We start from the raw sequence: 21,108 nt of genomic DNA, 5'->3' as shown, positions 1-21,108 counted from the left end.
CCTCTGAAGAGTTTTAAAGTAAAAACTACGGGGTCGATAGCATTGCTGTCCAACCTTACTTGCTCTTGGCCAAAACAGGTTAGGTTACAACACTGACCATCAGATGTGATCATCTAAACTGCTGAATGCCGGTGCCCACATTCCCTCGTTCGCTACAACCCCACACGATTTCCCACACTCTGTAGATGTTGTAACAAGTAACTCTCTAAACTGATGTTCGTTTCGTTTCTAGGAGCAGAGTTTTGTGATGGCTTACGTGCATTTTATTGGCGTTATTTTGCATTCTTTCATGCCCGGTCTCAGAATCGAATTCTAGAGTACAGGCGGGAGCTAACCTGTCCAGGATCTTTCGCCCAAGAAATAATAATAATGTCCAAAAGATTTCGTTCAGTCATCCGACGTAATTTCGATCCTCAGCGAATACGAGGCCTGGATGATCGCTGCACATTTTCTTACCCCCCAGCACTATCGTCCACTTTTGATTGGTGGAATGAAAAGTTACGTCAGGCAGGTTGTTACAGGTCATTGGTCACCCTCCCTCGTTCTGAAAGGCTGAAATGTCGAGTTTATGAACACACACACGTCCCTGTTTGCCTCAACACCTTGCCCTTGGACCAAGTTCCACCACCGAGGATTTGGTCAGTTAAACTGTTTAATGCAGCTGCCTGCATTCCACCGTGCAATACAACCCAGGCGATCAGAAAGAATCTATAGATAACACAATACATTATTCTCCAGATCTCTTCTATCATATACAAAGCGATGCTAACTTAATTTGTTCTGTTACTTTTGATAAGCTTACGTTAAGGTGTACTATTATTGTCCTTTATTAAGTGCATAGGCGTCAAAATCGATTGACCCTATGCCTGAACCCTCGAATCTAATAGCCATTGGTGTGAAAACCATGGAAGAATCCACACTCCTAACACTTGACACCAGCAAATTTTTTTCGTTTTTTCTCCCCGTCACCACAACTCACGGCCAGCAAGTGAGATGCATTTTCACTTCATTGATAAAATTACGGATGATGTGGTGACAACACCGATACGTATTTTCATCACACAAAATGTTATTACTACGTGTAGAAATATATGATGTCTCATAGGGCTTCCCAGTTTAGTTGGCCTTCGGATGTCTCTGTCGTTTTATGAGACGATAATAAAAAAATTACGTAAAAACGGGATGGCGGAAGCGTTAGACGAATAGAAAATATAAAAAACGAATAAAGAAAAAGGTTATTACATAAAAAACGGGATGGCGGAAACGTTAGACGAATAGAAAATTAAAAAAAACGGCCTATCTGTGGATGATTCAAATGAACATGGTGAGGGTTTTTTTAAGTCTCATGAGGACTGATTTGGAAGGATCCATGTGGGAGGTAAGGGGGGTGTCGTAAGGTTTTTTAAAGTCTCATGGACTGATTTGGAAGGATCCATGTGGGAGGTAAGGGGGTGTCGTAAGGTTTTTTTGAAAGTCTCATGAGGACTAATTTGGAAGGATCCATGTGGGGGGTAAGGGGGTGTCGTAAGGTTTTTTTAAAGTCTCATGGACTGATTTGGAAGGATCCATGTGGGAGGTAAAGGGGTTTCGTAAAGTTTTTAAAAGTCTCATGAGGACTAATTTGGAAGGATCCATGTGGGAGGTAAGGGGGTGTCGTAAGGTTTTTTTGAGTCTCATGAGGACTGATTTGGAAGGATCCATGTGGGAGGTAAGGGGGTGTCGTAAAGTTTTTAAAAGTCTCATGAGGACTAATTTGGAAGGATCCATGTGGGGGGTAAGGGGGTGTCGTAAGGTTTTTTTGAGTCTCATGAGGACTGATTTGGAAGGATCCATGTGGGAGGTAAGGGGGTGTCGTAAGGTTTATTAAAGTCTCATGGACTGATTTGGAAGGATCCATGTGGGAGGTAAGGGGGGTGCCGGTTGCCCCAGCCGTCCATCCGGTAAGTTATCGCCACTTTAACATTGACATTATTATCTCCAGACGTCTGAGATTCTCTCATTTCTGTCGTCTCACGGCAGCAGAAGTATTCTTTTGTGTCAGGGCGACAGATCTGGTTGTATCAACATGATAAACATCTCTGGTATTTTTTTGTATTTACAAGACAACAAAGCGATCATGGCGTCTGGCAAAAAAAAAAAAAAATAAAAAAAATCTTTGATCTTTTAAGAGCACAAAACGTTGTCATATATTCCTACTAGTGTCTAAAGACACATTATTTTGCCTCGTGCATAACTATTTAATATGTATTTGTCAAAGGACGGTAATAATTATGGTAATGCCTCGGTAAATTAAGACACAATGTCGTGTCGAAACTATTCTAACTCCCCCAAACCAACTTTATAAATTGTTTTTCGTTCTTGCACTATTCCCTAAAAATTCACCGTAGCTTCTGATAAAATCACCTCAAGACGAAACCTAATTTCATGTATAACGACCGTCATATTGTCAAAACTTCTTCAATCCCTTTGAAAAGGGAAAAAAAAAAAAAGGGTTCAATATTATTCCGAGAGTAAAATTGGTGCCATGTTACTAGCTTCTCTATCGATACGGGGATATGGTCCGCTCGGCTGACAGAACGATTTATATCGTCAGTCATCTGCCTCCATCGGGCCCTTACAGGCTTCGGATGGGCAGACTATTGTTAATCGGAACACTGGGTAAAGAATCCGGAAAAAAAAAAAAGGTTCAGTATTATTCCGAGAGTAAAATTGGTGCCATGTTAATAGCTTCTCTATCGATACGGGGAAATGGTCGGATGACAGAACGATTTATATCGTCAGTCATCTGCGTCTATCGGGCCCTTACAGGCTTCCGATGGGCAGACTATTGTTAATCGGAACACTGGGTAAAGAATCCGGAAAAAAAAAAAGGTTCAGTATTATTCCGAGAGTAAAATTGGTGCCATGTTAATAGCTTCTCTATCGATACGGGGAAATGGTCGGATGACAGAACGATTTATATCGTCAGTCATCTGCGTCTATCGGGCCCTTACAGGCTTCCGATGAGCAGACTATTGTTAATCGGAACACTGGGGAAAAAATCCGAAATAAATCGCGAAAATTCGAGTTGTACTTACCATTTAATGAGGCTTCGGGCGCGCCCCGTCACTGGCAGGTGTCGCGTAGCCGAGTTGCACATGGCGTCGACCCTGGCGTGGCGAGGCAGCCACTGATGTTAAACTCTTCCACAAGGTGAAGCTGCTGGTGCTGGCCAACTCCATTTTCACAGCATATCTGATATTCTGATGATGGCCATGTCGCAGCTCAGACTTCTCCGTCAACCCACTTGGAAAACTTTGCGTGCGGCTCGGTCAGGGATCGGTTCGTAAACGCGGTGTGGTCCATCGTGCACGGTCCTGGTCCGCCACAACTGATCCACTGTCCACTCCATGAATTACGGTCATTATCGTCTGAATATTGAACACACCGTCTCCTTACCGTATCGGAGGAGTAGTTGCCTTGTCCAAATGCTGTCGTAAATGCTTAGTTTGGTCAAAAAACAGGCGAAAATGGTCACCACGCGCTCGTGCGGCCTCACATGGGAACAAGTCGACACTAAATAACGCCAACTGGTGGTCACATGTGAAACTTCACAAACGGAACGCTTCGAAATCCAGTTCAGTTCGATTCGAACCACTCTTTTGGATGGCTCTGGATTTTCTATTATATGGTTAATTCCGCCCGGATCACGGTTATATAATCTTTTCCGTTTTATTCAGTTTCAGTAGGGTAGATCTCGGTTTTGTTTGGAATGAGACTAGAGGAGAGGAGACGAGTTCGAAAACTTGGAAGTGAATCATGCTTCGACGAAATGTTCGAAGCTTCACTTTTTTTTTTTTTTTTGCAAAATGATACCGTGTCAGTTCAAGAAGTTAACAACATATATTTTTACATCCAATGAATCTACTTTCGCACTTTGTGCATACATACATCAAGGGAACGTTACTAAACATGTCTTATCTTGATTTTGCAGGTTGGGTAGACGGCACTTGGGATGTGGGTAGTGTCCTTGGGTGCCGTGAGCTTGCTGGAGAACCTGGAGAACACAGCAGCGAGAACAAGAACGGATGTTAAGTATTAACTCCCACATGATATTTGAAGCCACTCATTCGTATCCCACGTACTTTGGACGCTGTTCAAATAATATATATAAACAAATCTGAGGTTTTCTTTGAAAAAAACCTTTATGTTTTGCTTGCAGATGTAAGAATTGCCGATTGAAGAGTGTCGCTTTTTGGAAGGCATGGGTTAGAACTCTTCTAATATTCATCTTATGAATCTCCATCTCCTCTTGATGTTATTTAGAAACATTAGAAATGGAAAAACATGGTTATGTCGGATGTAGTAAATCAGTTTTTATGCAATAGCTGGACAGTTTGTCCCGTTTGATGTGGACGAACAAATATAATGTATTCTCTGAACTTGTGCACAGATGGCAAACACCAGATATTAGTTTAAGGGCATTTCAAACAAAGGGGAGGTGATATTTGACTTCGTTTATTTAGTATCTACGAAAAGTATGTGTAAAAACATGTGAAAAAGAATAAGGTCCAGTGATAGGCTTATAAAGTCTCTGCATCCTGTAGCAGAGTATACATTGTGTTCTTAGTGTAGGCATCGCATTCATAGGCATTATTAACTAATTAGTATTCATAACTCAGAAAATAGCCCATTTCGGATAAAAATTGCCCTACTTTGTATGTACTAACAAGAAAAAATATGTGACGAGAGTCCAATTTATGATATTAGGGGAGGGTTTCATCCCTCCTTCCCAATTGTGCTGGATGTTTAAAAGCTACAAACTCCTCATACATAAGGTCATGGCTTCATGAGGGTAAAGGTTGTGTACAGAGCGAGGTAGACACCTCCACAAGCACTGGAATCAGCACATACATTCAGAGGAATATTATGGACAGCTGTTCAGTGTAGTCACTTATTTGCATATGAACTTCCGACAGGAAAACTTGTGGTGGAGGATGGAATGCAGGCCTTACTACAAAGAGGACCACAGCGGTGACTCTTACACCAGTTTTTTGTTTTTTACGCAGTAAATTGTAAGATAATCTTTGTTGATATACGCCTCTCAGGCCCTGCTCATGTTCTGAACGAAAAGACATGGCATGAAATGTATTGGTGTCTTCGTCACAGATTAATACATTGATATAGTGATGCTAAATGGCCTCTTGTTTCCATAAATGAGAACTGTAGGATAAAGATGAGTGCTTCCTCTTGCAGTCTGGGACGTGGGGTTCCGTTGGCATGTTTTAAAAGGAGTCTTCGCTGGTCTGGAAACAAACATGGCAAGGATAGTGGTATATAGAATCATGAAGAGGATCGCTTGATTGATTGATTAATTTGTGCCGGTAACTCCGGTTAGTTTATTGTGCGCCCCATGCTCATTCTGTGAGCGGTAGCGCAAAAGATATATACAGAGGTCACACACAGGGTCTTAGTCATACCCCAGTGGGCTATATTACATAGGATATTGCAGTTTATAGCAGGTATACTTAGTTTTATATGCTAAGTTTCACCGGCTAGATGTCAAAAATGGACTCACAGTTTTGTGTATCTTGTTATTAACAATAAGGTGTTGTGACAGTTCTCTTACAGGTTTTGTTTAATATGTTCCTAAAAGGTTTTGTGTTTTGTGTCCAAATCTTTAACATGGTTTCACATTATATTTGGCACTTTCTTTGGGAGTATATCACGGATCCTTTCCTCGGGTTCTGTGAAAATATCGAGGGTTGTTTGCATTATCCAAATAACAATGGAAAAATCACTATTGGTCAAGAGATAAAAAAGAAAAAAGAAAATCGGAAAGATTGTATGAGAGACGAGGGAGGAAATCCCACTGCTAGTTAACCCCAAGTGGCAACATACGCTGGGATCTCGTACCATGTCGCCTCTTACACTCTGGCCAGCCACCACCAGTTGACCAAGAGTCTCAAACCCGACGTTGAATATGGAGTTTCCATCTCGCTTATCACTGTGAACTGGAGCGATGAATTACCCAGGATCTGGTGGGAGAGAAAAATCTGTTTAGTGTGTGTGATGCTCACTTGTTCTTGAGCAGGAGGTAAACGCATGTCTGGCATCCCCTCACCTCCTCCTCGTAGCCTACGTTGCTTGGTTTCTCTGTCTAGCTTCACTCCTATTGTATATATTTTTTTCATTATTTCACTAATGATTGTTTTACATCTAGCTACTGTATTCTGTCAAGGGAATTCTACATACCTGGTGTGCATGACTCACCTGTGTTGTAGTGTAGTCCAATAGTGTCCATGACCTCGGGGTCTAACAGCCTGGTGTAATCATTCATCAGGAAACAAGTTTATTCCCCTTGGGAAGATGTGCTTGAAAGCTGTTATTTTTTCTCTCTTATTGGCAATATTACAATGTGAATGTTTAACCTTTATCTGACCTCGTTGGACCCGTCACATCTCTTTAACTACCACAGAAGTACTGCTTCGTTGTAAGAGAACTTGTCGTCTCTCTGAATAAAATACCTTGAGGTTGTGATAGGAAGTTGTGTTGTGTGTTCCATGTTGTGACCATGGCTCATATTCATGTCCGTGTGTGTCTGTCTGGCTGGCTGTGGCATCTCTATCCTTCCCCACCTCATTGTTTTGCGTGTTTTAGGTTTTTTTGTTTTTTGTAATGCTGTCAATGTCAGTTGGGCTGTTTTACGCCATATTTTCTTATGGCAGCTTGATTTTTCTATGCACCTTTTATATTTCTATGTTTCCTCAACATCTACAGATGTGGCACAGCTGGAAAGCATGTAAACAAAGACACATGGGAGACTGGGTTTTCCCAAGTACTCGCCCTTGGGCACGACTACTGCCACTATGAACCTCTACTTTATTTTAGTTCTACGAGACGCGTGTGTCTCATACCAAGTTGTCCAACACATCACAATGTACTTCAGGGGTCATTGTAAATGATTTAAAGGAAATAGTCCACGGATTTGAATTAAATTAAATTATTTTGTAAGAGCGAGATGGCAATGATTCATGCAAGATTAGACCTCTACCTTCTCTTGCTTATCTTAGCAAAACACGCGCTAGGGAATTATACTAAATGCTTTTTAAAGATACGGGGTTAAATTCCGTCAACATATGTGTCATGGAAGATTACTTCTTGAACAGCATTATTAACAGTCATCAAGTATTTCCTAGTTAGCCGGAAAAAAAGAGGAGGGTTGGTTTTCATGTTATCCAGGAAAAAGAAATTGTGGACTATTAGACATAAAATCTCTACCTTTGTAGAAGGGAAAAATGGGACATGATAGTTTTGATATAAATTTGGTTTCGCTTACATAATTGATTTAAATTGTTTCTGGGCATTGCTTTACACGTTGAATCATCTGGTCAAATTGTGGTCAAAAAATGACTAATGGAGAAGGGAAAGGGGGAGAGCCGAAAGGAACTTTGTACCCCATGATAAAATTCCTGCCAGAGGCCCTGGGTACACTTGTATAGAGATACAAACTCTTCACTGTGGAGTGAGGGTGGGTTGGGGGTAGAGGAGGAACAAGGAACATTTCCTTTCACGCTGTTACTTACGCTCCGTTTTATGCAGGTCCGGGATGTACGACCCCGTCGGAAACATCTATGGCGAGGGGGTTGGTAGGCAAAGATCCTGTGCGACCTTCCACAGGCAAAACTGAAGTCAACCCATGGTGGAATTTTAGGAGGGCTGACACACTCCGCCACCATTAGCTTACGGTTGGGAAGTCGTCATGGACTCTTCACGTGGTCAGTAGCCAAGTGCTCTAGGGTCTATGACCTCGCTGGTGCCGTTGGTCAGTGTGCTTCTTGGGTGGTGGGTCTTAGACCTTGATAACAGCATTCTCGGTGCTTAGCAGATGTCGAACCAGCTCGTGGGAGTTGGTGACGAAGACATAATTTGTCATCATCCCGTTTCCTTGCCATTTATCTTGTCGGTATTTGCCTGACTGGCTGCGTACAGCATCCAAATCTCAGAGCGAGGGTAGTTCATGGAGGGTGGTCAAGCTTGGTCAGTTTCTTTGTCTAACTCTTCCTTCGTGACGTACTCAGGACCTTAGGCTGGATCCAGGTCGCAATCATCATCGTCACCAGTCACTATCATCCTCTGTATCTGGTATCTTCTTCCCATTCATCGTCCATTAGGATATAAATATCTTGTTAAATGTCACCATATACATGAGGGCTTTTCTGATATTTGCCAGCAGACATTTTGTCTTTAACTACTCTCTAAATACAAGACTTTGGCACCGGGTTATGTACCTCTTTTAGAAGGCCCCAGCAACTAACCTGCTACATTCTACTCCTTTGGAGTGAATATTCCCCACTGAGACTGTGCTCCTTTCCACCTAACAATGATGCCATGTCAAAGATTTTCCCATTTACATCAAATAGTAGTCCTGAGAGCAGAAGTTCACATTTGATGGGGCTGTATCATCAATGGATAGAAAGGGATGCAAAACTGTAAATGATCCTTTTGTGCCAAAGTTGCATGATGCCCACTAAAAAGTATCCATGGATTACAAATCTACTTTGTTTCTTCTTTACTGTTATGGTAGAAAATTGATATGTAATGTCAGAATTCATGTCATGCAGTTACGATAGCCCCCATTAATGATGCAGGTGTACAATAATATTGTCTCAGATAATGAATTACTATACTAAATATATTCAAATTTTGAATTAATAATTTGAATGCTGTATAATCTGTTTGATATTTTGATTTTACATTTTTTGAATTTTATTTTTTTGTTGTTGCAGGTGACTAGAACTAGCAGCAATGATACTGCTGCTGAAAATCAGTTCCCAACCTAACTAATCAGTAGATGCAACACCATGGCCTCATGGATGCTTCTGGTCATTCCTGTATTATGCACATGGAAAGCTGGGAGTTATGCAAGTTCATTATCATGTGGCAAGTGTCAATGGAGTTCTTACGAAATGGACTGCCCAACTATCTACGATCCTCAAAGATTCACAGTAAAAATAAGATCTCGTAAGAATTTTACAGACAGTGTGTTTCAACTCGAGTGTCGTGCTAGAGCACAGGATATCAACTTGTCCCTAATTGAAGATTGCAATTTTTCTTCAATTAAATATGTTGAATTTAAGTTTTGCCCACTGTTAAACATATCTTTTGGTGAACTTCTTAATCGAATTGGAATACAACCAGAAAATATAACAACACTGTCCTTTGTCTACTATGGACGGCGGCAGAGAGTTAGTTTACAAGAATGGCACCTGGAAGGCTTGAGCAACCTAAAAAATTTGGAATTTAAAGAAAACAACTTCACTAGTATACCAGCAAGACTGTTTGATTCTACTCCTAACTTGAGGTATTTGTCATTTACTGGTAATGATATGGAAACACTTCCTGAATCTTTGTTTGCAAGTGTGCCAAATCTTACTGAAGCTTTTCTCAGGACAAATAAGTTTTCTAGTATACCAGATAACTTGTTTGCAAATGTTTCCAAACTGACAAATTTGAGCATGTGGGGTAATAATCTAGAAACTATTCAGCCAAAGTTATTGTCAAATGTTCCAAAGCTGAGGTTATTTGAAATTTCTCACAACAAGATATCACAGTTAGATTCAGATGTATTCTCCAATCTTCCAGACCTAAGAGTGCTCATCTTAAATTCAAATCTATTAGAATTTCTTCCAGAGCAGATATTTCATAGCTGTCCTGACTTGGAAAATCTTAAGCTTAATGAGAACAAGATAAGGTCTCTATCTGCTGGGCTTTTTAGGGAATCAAAGAAAATGAAAGAATTAGACATAAGCAATAACCTGATTACCAGCTTCCCAGAGAACATTTTTATGGGCATGGGAAACCTATTGAAACTTAAATTGAAAAGAAATGGCTTGAAAAGTTTACCCACTGATGTTTTTTCAGACTTAACTAACCTTAAGGTTTTAGACCTTCAGTCAAACATATTGGAGGCCCTTCCCCCTGGTTGTTTTGATAACCAAAGAAATGTGAATATTCTCATCCTAAAAAATAATAGCCTGACAGAGCTACCAGATAACATCTTTAAGAACTGTGAGCAACTAGAAAAACTTTATTTGAGTTACAACAACATCCATACCTTACACAGTTCTTCCTTTCCTCATCCGAAAACTGTTTTGCAGGTTTTGGAGTTGGACAACAACAACATAACTTTTTCTTCTTCCAAAAAGGATCCTTTATATGGCCAAGATCTGATTACACTTGAAAAGCATTTTCCTCTTTCTGATCAAAGAAATCTAACTGAATTACATTTAAATAATAACAGAATCACTGCTATACCACAAGCGTTTGGTACTAATTTCCCAAATTTAGCAAAACTTTACTTTAATGGAAATTATATTGATTATGTAGACAATAATGACTTTTCATTCAAATCGCCCAATATTTTTGTTGATCTTAGGAATAATAAAATCAGAGTTGTGTCTTTAAGTGATATGAAAGACACTCCGCAAAGAATTGTAGAGATTTCTTTAAAAGGCAATCCCATGATCTGTAACTGTCACCTCTACCACTTTTCAAGACTGTTAGAAAGAACATTGTTTGAAGAACAGACATACACATTCCAGCTATACGTTAGAGAAAAAGAGAAATTAACTTGTACATACCCAGATGAGCAAAATGTTCCACACACTATTATGGAGGTGAACAAACAGTCTTTAACATGTCAGCTTGAAGACTGTCCAACCAGATGTACTTGTTCTGACCGACCTTTTGACAAGATGTTCATAATAGACTGTGCTTCCCAAGGACTGAAAACTATACCAAAGCTGAGAGATGATCAGTTACCAAGAGAAAATTATTCAATAACCCTAAATTTAAATAACAACAGCATCATGAACTTGGATGGCCTTAAAGACCCATCATATTCTGCACTTGTAAATCTAACAATTCCAAACAACAGACTTTCATTTTTCAATGAAACAAAGTTTTCTGACAAGTTTCAAGCTTTAGATATCCGTGGTAATAACCTGACATCTCTTCCAAAATCACTATTAGAGTTTTTAAACTCTACTGATGCCATCCTTAGTCTAGGTGAGAATCCATGGCTCTGCGACTGTGACCTCTCAGATCTGCACACATTTCTTCGGGATCCAAACAGAAAGGTAGGATTTCAGAAAGGCAATATGTTAGTTTTCAGTGCTAGGTTAAAAGTAAGAGCAATTAAGATAGATGGATTTATTCTTTGCTGCCACCCTACCATGAAATAATAAGGATAATGGAGCATATAAAAAGTAGGAAACATTGTATATTTGTTTCCGTTTGAATTATGTCATTTGATATACTCAAACTTACTTCGTACAATCAGGTTACAGACTCCAGTAATATCCTCTGCCACAACTTACAAGAACTTATCATCAATCTTACGGATGCGGACCTGTGCCCCATCATCGAGCAGCCTGTTGTCATAGCTACTATCACTTGTTCATCCATCTTCCTATTCCTCTTCTTTGTGTTTGGTAAGCAAATTCATTTGATATACATCATTGCATAAGCAAAGCAGCTTTCATTTAATCTTTCTATCACATAGGGAAGTATGAATAATACAGGAGCCAAGAGAGATGGAGTGATCATTCTCCTTGAAAGCTCTGGCTGGGTTTCTAAATGTGTGGATGTAACAAAGATGAGAAGAAAGAAGAGACAGACAGTATGTTTGAGGAGAGGAACCTACATTCTGACTTTCACTGAAACTAAGCTCATGTTGAAAGGGGAAAGAATGGTTTGGGAATGTTCTTTGGATAAAGTTTGGTAGCTAACTTGAGGGCAAGAGCAAAGGAGGGAGCAATTCTCTATGGATGGAACAGTTGTATAAAGGAAGTGAGCCTCAGACTGAATTAGGTGAAAAGGATCATAAATGAGACGAATGAGGAAGAGAGGCCTGTTCTGGAAGGTGCTGAATGAATGAGTGTTTCAGCAATTTTGATGTGAGGGATCAATTACTAGTGATAAATGATGTGAATATAAGAATGGGTATGTGGCAATTGAAGGTATACTATGGGGAGCATGGGGGTACCAATTCTGAATGAAAATGGTGAACAGCTTGTGGATATGTTTTTTAATTATTATGCTTGATCACCATTTTCTGCATCAGCGAGATAGCTCCAGGAAACAGATGAAGAATGGCCAATCCACTCATATACACATATATATACAAAAAAAGGCCCATACATGCACATATACATACAAAGACATGTACATATAAACACATGTGCATATTCATACTTGCTAGCCTTCATCCATTCCTGGCGCTACCCCGCCCCACAGGAAACGGCATTGCTACCCCCTGCTTCAGTGAGGTAGCACCAGGAAAACAGACAAAAAAAGCCACATTTGTTCACACTCGGTCTCTAGCTGTCATGTGGAGTTATGTGCTGAAAAAGGACTGGTGATTAGGAATACCTGATTTAGAGACACACGAATGTGTTTGTGGGTGAGGGGGTTTAATGGTGAACGTGCATCATTGGATGATAAAAGACTTTTGGGATATAAATATGCTGAGAGGGGCAGCAAGTATGACGTCGCATCACTTCTCTTTGGAGGCGAGGGTGAAAGTTTGTAGAGGTTTTGGGAAAACTGGAAATGATATGGGTGGTATGTGGAGTTATGTGCTGAAAAAGGACTGGTGATTAGGAATACCTGATTTAGAGACACACGAATGTGTCTGTGGGTGAGGGGGTTTAATGGTGAACGTGCATCATTGGATGATATTCTAAAAGATAAGCATGTTAAAAGACTTTTGGGATATAAATATGCTGAGAGGGGCAGCAAGTATGACGTCTCATCACTTCTCGGTGGAGGCGAGGGTGAAAGTTTGTAGAGGTTTTGGGAAAACTTGAAATGATATGGGTGGTGAAAGTGAGTCAGCTTGGAAAAGTGGCTCTGTGAGGATATACCTAGCAAGATCATGGGAGAATAAAAAAAGGTGAAAGGAAATAAAACTATGTAAGTGAGAGAGGAACAGTAGGTATTTAGGGAAGCAGTCCTTACATTCGTGAGAAAAGTGTAAGGCATGTACAAGGTAGGATGCAGGCATGAGAGAAATGGTAAAGAGGTGGGATGAGATGGTTAATATGTTGGAGAGAGGTGTATGGGCATACTTACATTGAGCAAGACTGAGTGATTTTGAGATGGATAAGAGGAAATGATAGATGAAGAGGAAGGTAAAAAAAAAAAAAAGGCATATGAGAATCGGGGGTGAGTGAGCATTAGCAAACTTCAGAAATAACAAGAAAATGTTTTGGAAGGAAGTAAGTAAGTAGTGCAGTGAGAATAACAGAAAAACAGGAGTATCAGTGAAATGAGAAGATGGGGAAGTAGTTGGAATGATTATTTTGAAGAAGTGTTGAAAGTTTTAGATGACAAGTGAGTGGCTTATTTGGGATGTTTGGAGCATGGAGCTAAGGAAAGCGAAACAGTCATGTCAAAGGGTTAGCTGGAAAGAGGAGGTGAAAGCCTTGCAAAAGATATATTGTTTGGCAAGACAGCTGGAGTACATGGGATTGTTGGTGAACTTCTTTGAAAAGGAGGTGACTGTGTTGTTAACTGGATAGTTACAATTTTCAGTATATGTATGGCTCAAAGTAAGGAGTTATAGGCTCCATTAATGGACAGAAATCCACATCAAGGCTAGGCCTTAATTGAAATACAGTGTTTAATGAATGGAAACGAGAAGAATTTACAAGTTTTGGAGAAAGTGAAAAACCTGTCTTTTAAAATGTGCCAGGTCAGAGTTACTGGGAAAGACTTGAGGGTAGAGATCCATAGCTTCAAGGTGTAGGAAAAGAAACAATTATCAAAATGGCCCACCTTTGACTTGCCATTGGCCACAGTGGTGACTGATAAGATGATAGAATTGGAGGGGAACAGTGTAGCTTCACTAGTGGTAGAGGATATCTGGATCAGGTGTTCACTTTTGAAGTATGTGCTTGAAAATTACAGAAACAGAATTTGTTTGTGGTATTTATGGTTGTGGAGAAAGAATTCGATGGGGTTGCTATTTCATGTGTGATAACAGGAATGGATGAAGGCACCAAGTATGAATATGTACATGTGTATATATGTATATGTCTGTGTATGTTGAAATGTATAGGTATGTATATGGGCGTATGTAGGCGTTTATGTATATACATGTGTATGTGGGTGGGTTGGGCCATTCTTTCATCTGTTCTTTGCACACTACCTCGCTAACGCAGGAAACAGCGACCAAGTATAATTAATTTTTAAATAAATATGTACATGTGTATATATGTATATGTGCGTGTGTGGGGGTTTATGTATATACATGTGTATGTGGGTGGGTTGGGCCATTCTTTTGTCTGTTTCCTTGCGCTACCGCGCTACTTGGGAGATGGCAATAAAGTATAAAATATTTTAATTTTGCTTTATTGCTGTCTCCCGCGTTAGCAAGGTAGCGCAAGGAAACAGACGAAAGAATGGCCCAACCCGCCCACATACACATGTATATACATACATGTCCACACACGCACAATATACATACCTATACATCTCAATGTACACACATATATACACACACAGACATATACGTATATACACATGTACATAATTCATACTGTCTGCCTTTATTTGTTCCCATCGCCACCTCGCCACACATGGAATAACAACCCCCTCCCCCTCGTGTGTGCGAGGTAGCGCTAGGAAAAACACCAAAGGCCCCATTCGTTCACAATCAGTCTCTAGCTGTCATGTAATAATGCACCGAAACCACAGCTCCCTTTCCACATCCAGGCCCCACACACTTTGCATGGTTTACCCCAGACGCTTCACATGCCCTGGTTCAATCCATTGACAGCACATCAACCCCGGTATACCACATCATTCCAATTCACTCTATTCCTTGCACGCCTTTCACCCTCCTGCATGTTCAGGCCCCGATCACTCAAAATCTTTTTCACTCCATCTTTCCACCTCCAATTTGGTCTCCCACTCCTCCTTGTTCCCTCCACCTCTGACACATATATCCTCTTGGTCAATCTTTCCCCACTCATTCTCTCCATGTGACCAAACCATTTCAAAACACCCTCTTCTGCTATCTCAACCACACTCTTTTTATTTCCACACATCTCTCTCACCCTTACATTACTTACTCGATCAAACCACCTCACACCACATATTGTCCTCAAACATCTCATTTCCAGCACATCCACCCTCCTGCGCACAACTCTATCCATAGCCCACGCCTCGCAACCATACAACATTGTTGGAACCACTATTCCTTCAAACATACCCATTTTTGCTTTTTTTTTTCTTAATTTTCCAAAAGAAGGAACAGAGGGGGCTAGGTGAGGATATTCCCTCAAAGGCCCAGTCCTCTGTTCTTAACACTACCTCGCTAACGGGGAGATGGCGAATAGTTTAAAAAAAAATATATATATGTATTTTTTTTTTTCCGGTCTCCCGCGTTTGCGAGGTAGCGCAAGGAAACAGACGAAAGAAATGGCCCAACCCACCCCCATACACATGTATATACATACGTCCACACACGCAAATATACATACCTACACAGCTTTCCATGGTTTACCCCAGACGCTTCACATGCCCTGATTCAATCCACTGACAGCACATCAACCCCGGTATACCACATCGATCCAATTCACTCTATTCCTTGCCCTCCTTTCACCCTCCTGCATGTTCAGGCCCCGATCACACAAAATCTTTTTCACTCCATCTTTCCACCTCCAATTTGGTCTCCCACTTCTCCTCGTTCCCTCCACCTCCGACACATATATCCTCTTGGTCAATCTTTCCTCACTCATTCTCTCCATGTGCCCAGACCGTTTCAAAACACCCTCTTCTGCTCTCTCAACCACACTCTTTTTATTTCCACACATCTCTCTTACCCTTATGTTACTTACTCGATCAAACCACCTCACACCACACACAGTCCTCAAACATCTCATTTCCAGCACATCCATCCTCCTGCACACAACTCTATCCATAGCCCACGCCTCGCAACCATACAACATTGTTGGAACCACTATTCCTTCAAACATACCCATTTTTGCTTTCCGAGATAATGTTCTCGACTTCCACACATTCTTCAAGGCTCCCAGAATTTTCGCCCCCTCCCCCACCCTATCATCCACTTCCACTTCCATGGTTCCATCCGCTGCCAGATCCACTCCCAGATATCTAAAACACTTTACTTCCTCCAGTTTTTCTCCATTCAAACTTACCTCCCAATTGACTTAACCCTCAACCCTACTGTACCTAATAACCTTGCTCTTATTCACATTTACTCTTAACTTTCTTCTTTCACACACTTTACCAAACTCAGTCACCAGCTTCTGCAGTTTCTCACATGAATCAGCCACTAGCGCTGTATCATCAGCGAACAACAACTGACTCACTTCCCAAGCTCTCTCATCCCCAACAGACTTCATACTTGCCCCTCTTACCAAAACTCTTGCATTTACCTCCCTAACAACACCATCCATAAACAAATTAAACAACCATGGAGGGGAAAGTAAAGCTAGTAATCTTGACCTGGAGGGTATAAGATTTGTTATATTTTCAAGCCTATTTTAACAATAACTGCACTTTTCAGGAACAGTAAGTATTTACAGATACAAACAGGACATGAAGGTGTGGCTATTCACTCATCGCATATGCTTATGGGCTGTTGCAGAAGAGGAACAAGAAGCCAATAAGAAGTATGATGCTTTCATAAGTTATTCCAATAAAGTAAGTGAACATCAATAGTAAACTTTTAAATAAATTGTGTACCTGATCCTTTCACTAATTTGGAATGAAGTAATATTGATGGATACTGTAGACAGATGTAAAAATACACAATAATATGAATCATGAACTTGATAGCTTACAGGAAAGGAATGCAAATGATTGGGATGTGTGTAAGAGAAAGTGGCATGAAGTCGAGAGGAAGGTTGTGATGCAAGTTAGAATGGAGAAAAATTGGAGGAAGTGAAGTGTTTTCAACATCTGGGAGCACACACATCAACAAACGGAACCATGGAAGCAGAAGGGAGTCAGCGTGGGGAGGGAGCAAAGATTCTGGGAAAGCTGAAGAATGCATGGAAAGAGAGAACTTTGTCTGCAATGGCAAAAATGGGCATGTTTGAAGGAATAGTAGTCCTAACATTATACAGCTGTGAGTCATGGGCTATAGATAGGGTTGTGTGGAGGAGGGAGGATGTGTTGAAAATGAAATATGGAGAGAATGAGCACGAAAGGTTGACAAAGTGGATGAATGTCTCAGATGTGGAGGGAACAAGGAGACCAAAATGGAGATGGAAGGATGGAGGGAAAAAGATTTTGAGTGATTGGGGTCTGAATGTGTGTGGAGGGAGGATGTGTTGGAAAAGAAATTTTGAGCACAATATGTGGTGTGTTTGTGTGTGTGTGTGTGTCCTGATTAAGTAATGAGAGGGTAAGAGATGTGTGTGGCAATAAAAAGTGTGTGGTTGAGAGATCAAAAGGAGGAGTGTTGAAATGGTTTGGACATATTGAAAGAGCAAGAGAGGTTGACAAAGCAAGTGTATTTACAAAAAAGTCTTTGTTGCTTATCATATGTTAATATGTGATAAAGGACATGGATTGCACCAGTGCTTTGACTTTTCACTTTTCTAGGATGAAGAATTTGTGAATACAGTGTTAGTACCTGGTCTTGAATCTGGCGATCCCAAGTACCGAGTGTGTCTACATTACCGTGACTGGGTTCCTGGAGATTATATTCAGAACCAGATTGATCAAAGCATTGAAGCAAGTCGCCGTACAATTGTGATACTCTCATCCAACTTCATAGAAAATGTTTGGGGGCAGTTAGAATTCAAAACTGCTCATTCCAAAGCACTTAAAGATAAAACTAACAGAATTATTGTTATTGTTTTTGGAGAGGTAAGCTGATTATTGTTTCTATGGTTTTCACAGTCCATGAAAAATTAACATCTGATTAATGTAATTCCCCTTAGTGTTCAACCTATGTGGATGCAATGACAGGAGGCTAGTTTTGACAATAATCTTTGAGGAAACAAAGTATATGAATCTGTATGATGAAGGTTGTCACACTACCCAGTCTTTCACAAGCAGGTCAGATTTGTGTAACTATTATGGTGGATTATACTAAAACAACCAAGTGCATGGACACCCTAAGGTAATGCTTTGAAAAAAATGTTTTCAGTATGTAGGTCTTGCATCACCAGATATTCATCCTACTAACACACATTTCCTAATGAATGATGAAGGTCAATGATGATTGTGCCAAAAAAGATTGGTTTGCCTGAAAGCATAGTTGTTACAACAGTGTTGTATACATACAAAACTTGGGCCTTCAATGACAAGAAAAGGTCTTGTGAGCTAGAAATGATATGCTTGAGGACATTTAGAGGTTGAGTATGTGAACCAACAGAGGTGTGTGGTAATTATGTAAGAGTACTCGTGACTAGATTTTACCATGGCAGAAAGGCTTTTACATTGAACTCACCACCTGACATCCGTTGCAGAATGATGTTTCTCTCGACTGCCTCTCCTCATCCCATCACTTGCCTTGCTTCATACATGATGCAATTTTTTTCAGCAGCTTCTCCTCTGGCAGAGTTATCTATTGTAGCTCATCCTGTATTGCCTTCAACCATGAGCCTAATCTTTTCAATTTTTCTGTAGTTATTCCGTTTAATTTTTCTTAGATCACTAGATGCCATATTAAGTAATTTATAATATCATTCCAGTTTACTTGCTAGGTATCGGTGTATCTTTGTCGTGCGCCTTTCTGACGTTTCCAGGAGTTGCCCTTTGCTTCGTACATAATGCAGTTTTTGTCAGCAGCTTCTCTGGCATAGTTATCTATTGTAGTTCATCCTGTATTGCCTTCAACCATGAGCCTAATCTTTTGAATTTTTCTGTTGTCATTCTGAGTAATTTTTCTTATATCACCAGGTGCCGTATTAAGTAATCTATAATTTCATTTCAGATTACTTGCTGGGCATTTGTGTATCTTTGTCGTGCACCTTTTTGATGTTTCCAGGAACTACTCTTTAGCTTTGTGATGCTGTATCGTCCTCGACTGGTTGCTTTCAGGTTTAAACGATTGTTTTTCAATCCACCTGTTTGTTGCCAGGCATATATTACCATGTATCTCCCCATACAATGGTCAAGATTATAAAGCTCTAAATATTCTAAATCTTTCATGGGAGTTCATATGCTCCGTTTATTTTATTCATGAAATGTTTCTGTATTTTCTCTGTGTAACTCGGTTTCCTTTACTAGTGACCATACAACATAGCTGAATTCAAATTTAATTGTATATACATTAAACATTTTCATCATTGTCTTTTCTCGTCGTAACTTTCTATCTTTCCTCTCATTATTTGGCTTGAAAAGACCATGTTCATTGAATTAAAAGCTTTTCACATAATTATTCCCAAATCTTTGATGTTTGCTTCACCCTCTATGGCTTCTATATGATGGCACTGAAACAGCATCAAATGTCCCATGACTAAATTGTTCACAAGTTTTCCACTGCCCACTGTCTAAGCCACTTTGTAGTTTTTTCTTGATCTTTCACAATTTCTCATTTTATCAACAACTGACTACACACTCTTACTTCCTTATCTATGTCTGAGGTCATGATTACAAAGAGTAAAGTAGCCAAAACTGTTCCTCGGATAAATTTCTGTCTGCAGCTACTTTGAACTTTTGCCACGTTAGTGAATATCTAATCTGACTAAGGTCCATCAGGGTGTCCTGAAAATGGCTAAAGCAAATAGAGAGGAACAGTGGAGAGAGACTGACAAAGAATCTATATCAAAAGTGGTGGTGAGAGATTAAGGAAAAAGGAGACTTTCTGGGTAAAATCATAAGTACATGACACAGGTGTTGTATAGAATGAAAGAATTTGACCTATGTGCTGACAGACTCTGCTGTTTGCACACTCCTGCATGACAGTTAATGACTGAATGTGTGCAACTGAGGATGTTGTTTAATAATGATACATTGATACTGATAAGAGAATTACGACTTGGAGATAAAAATATTTACTAACAATATCTTTTCTCTTAGTTACCACCAGAATCTGAACTTGATGAAGAGCTGAAGTTGTACCTTTCCACAAGGACATACCTTCAGTGGCGTGACACCAAGTTTTGGGATAAACTACGTTATGCCATGCCACATCCGCAGGAATTCATTCACAAAAAACAAAAAAGAAAAAATACTGAAAAATTAGAACTAGTTAAATCAAACAGCAAACAATGTGCTTAAATTGGATGAGATACACTAGTGATTATGACAGAAAAATTCATGCTTCAGTGAAACAAACTGAATGAAATATACTGCATCACATGTGTAAGCATATTTGACTTTTACATTATTGTGCAAGAAAATGCAGTGAAAAAAGCATGTGGTATGAAAACTTTATATTTTAGAGATGGTGCTCAAGATAGAATGACTGCATTGGAATGCCATATAGCATATTGTTTGTAGGTAAATTGTAATACTTTTTTAGACTTTTATATAAAAGATTGAAAAATGGATTATTGCTGATTTAAACCTCAACTGTAGGCAATACTGTCTTCCTTTTACTTTACTTCCTTTCTGCAATTTCAATTTGTAACACACATACTGTCACACTACTGCTTTTGTCAAAATCTGTATTATATTTATTGATTTATTTTGCTTTGTCGCAGTCTCCCGCGTTTGCGAGGTAGTGCAAGGAAACAGACGAAAGAAATGGCCCAACCCACCCCCATACACGTCCACACATGCAAATATACATACCCATACATCTCAATGTACACATATATATACACACACAGACACATACATATATACACAATTCACAATGCCTTTATTCATTCCCATCGCCACCTCACCACACATGGCATTATATCCCCCTCCCCCTCATGTGTGCGAAGGTAGCGCTAGGAAAAGACCACAAAGGCCCCATTCGTTCACACTCAGTCTCTAGCTGTCATGCAATAATGCCTGTATACTGAGATGAAAGCCATGATCGATATTTGGGCCATCTCCTTCTCTTGCAAGCAATACCCAAAATAATGTTGGTCAACACTCTAACACTCATCATCCTTATAACTCGAGTTATTCTCACATAAATGCTTA

General features: G+C 40.0%; 1 protein-coding gene and 1 long non-coding RNA gene across 4 annotated transcripts in view; one reads left to right on the top strand and one right to left on the bottom strand.

The window, feature by feature from the left end:
• Positions 1–3,768, bottom strand: part of LOC139745735 (uncharacterized) — a 39,592-nt gene extending 35,824 nt beyond the window's left edge. Inside the window, exon 1 of the long non-coding RNA XR_011711923.1 lies at positions 3,078–3,768. This is a non-coding gene — a long non-coding RNA (uncharacterized lncRNA). The remainder of the gene's footprint in view (positions 1–3,077) is intronic.
• Tl (toll like receptor) overlaps positions 1–20,520 on the top strand; it is a 41,597-nt gene extending 21,077 nt beyond the window's left edge. The window contains exons 2-8 of one of the 3 annotated variants that reach the window (XM_071656232.1): positions 3,974–4,070; positions 8,769–9,343; positions 11,045–11,120; positions 11,324–11,474; positions 16,580–16,716; positions 17,623–17,889; positions 20,050–20,520. In XM_071656232.1, coding sequence (XP_071512333.1) covers positions 8,844–9,343; positions 11,045–11,120; positions 11,324–11,474; positions 16,580–16,716; positions 17,623–17,889; positions 20,050–20,250 — 1,332 coding nt within the window. In that variant the 5' untranslated portion in view covers positions 3,974–4,070; positions 8,769–8,843 and the 3' untranslated portion in view covers positions 20,251–20,520. Of the gene's footprint in view, positions 1–3,973; positions 4,071–7,610; positions 7,758–8,768; positions 11,121–11,323; positions 11,475–16,579; positions 16,717–17,622; positions 17,890–20,049 lie in introns of those variants that run through there. The other 2 variants (XM_071656230.1, XM_071656231.1) reach the window with 2 other exon arrangements.
• The last annotated feature ends 588 nt before the right edge of the window (positions 20,521–21,108 follow it).

This window comes from Panulirus ornatus, chromosome 62 (genome assembly GCF_036320965.1).
Source record: "Panulirus ornatus isolate Po-2019 chromosome 62, ASM3632096v1, whole genome shotgun sequence".
In the NCBI taxonomy this organism is placed as follows: Eukaryota; Metazoa; Arthropoda; class Malacostraca; order Decapoda; family Palinuridae; genus Panulirus; species Panulirus ornatus.
The sequence above is the reverse complement of the archived record's forward strand: the minus strand, read 5'-3'. Positions and strand labels throughout refer to the sequence as shown.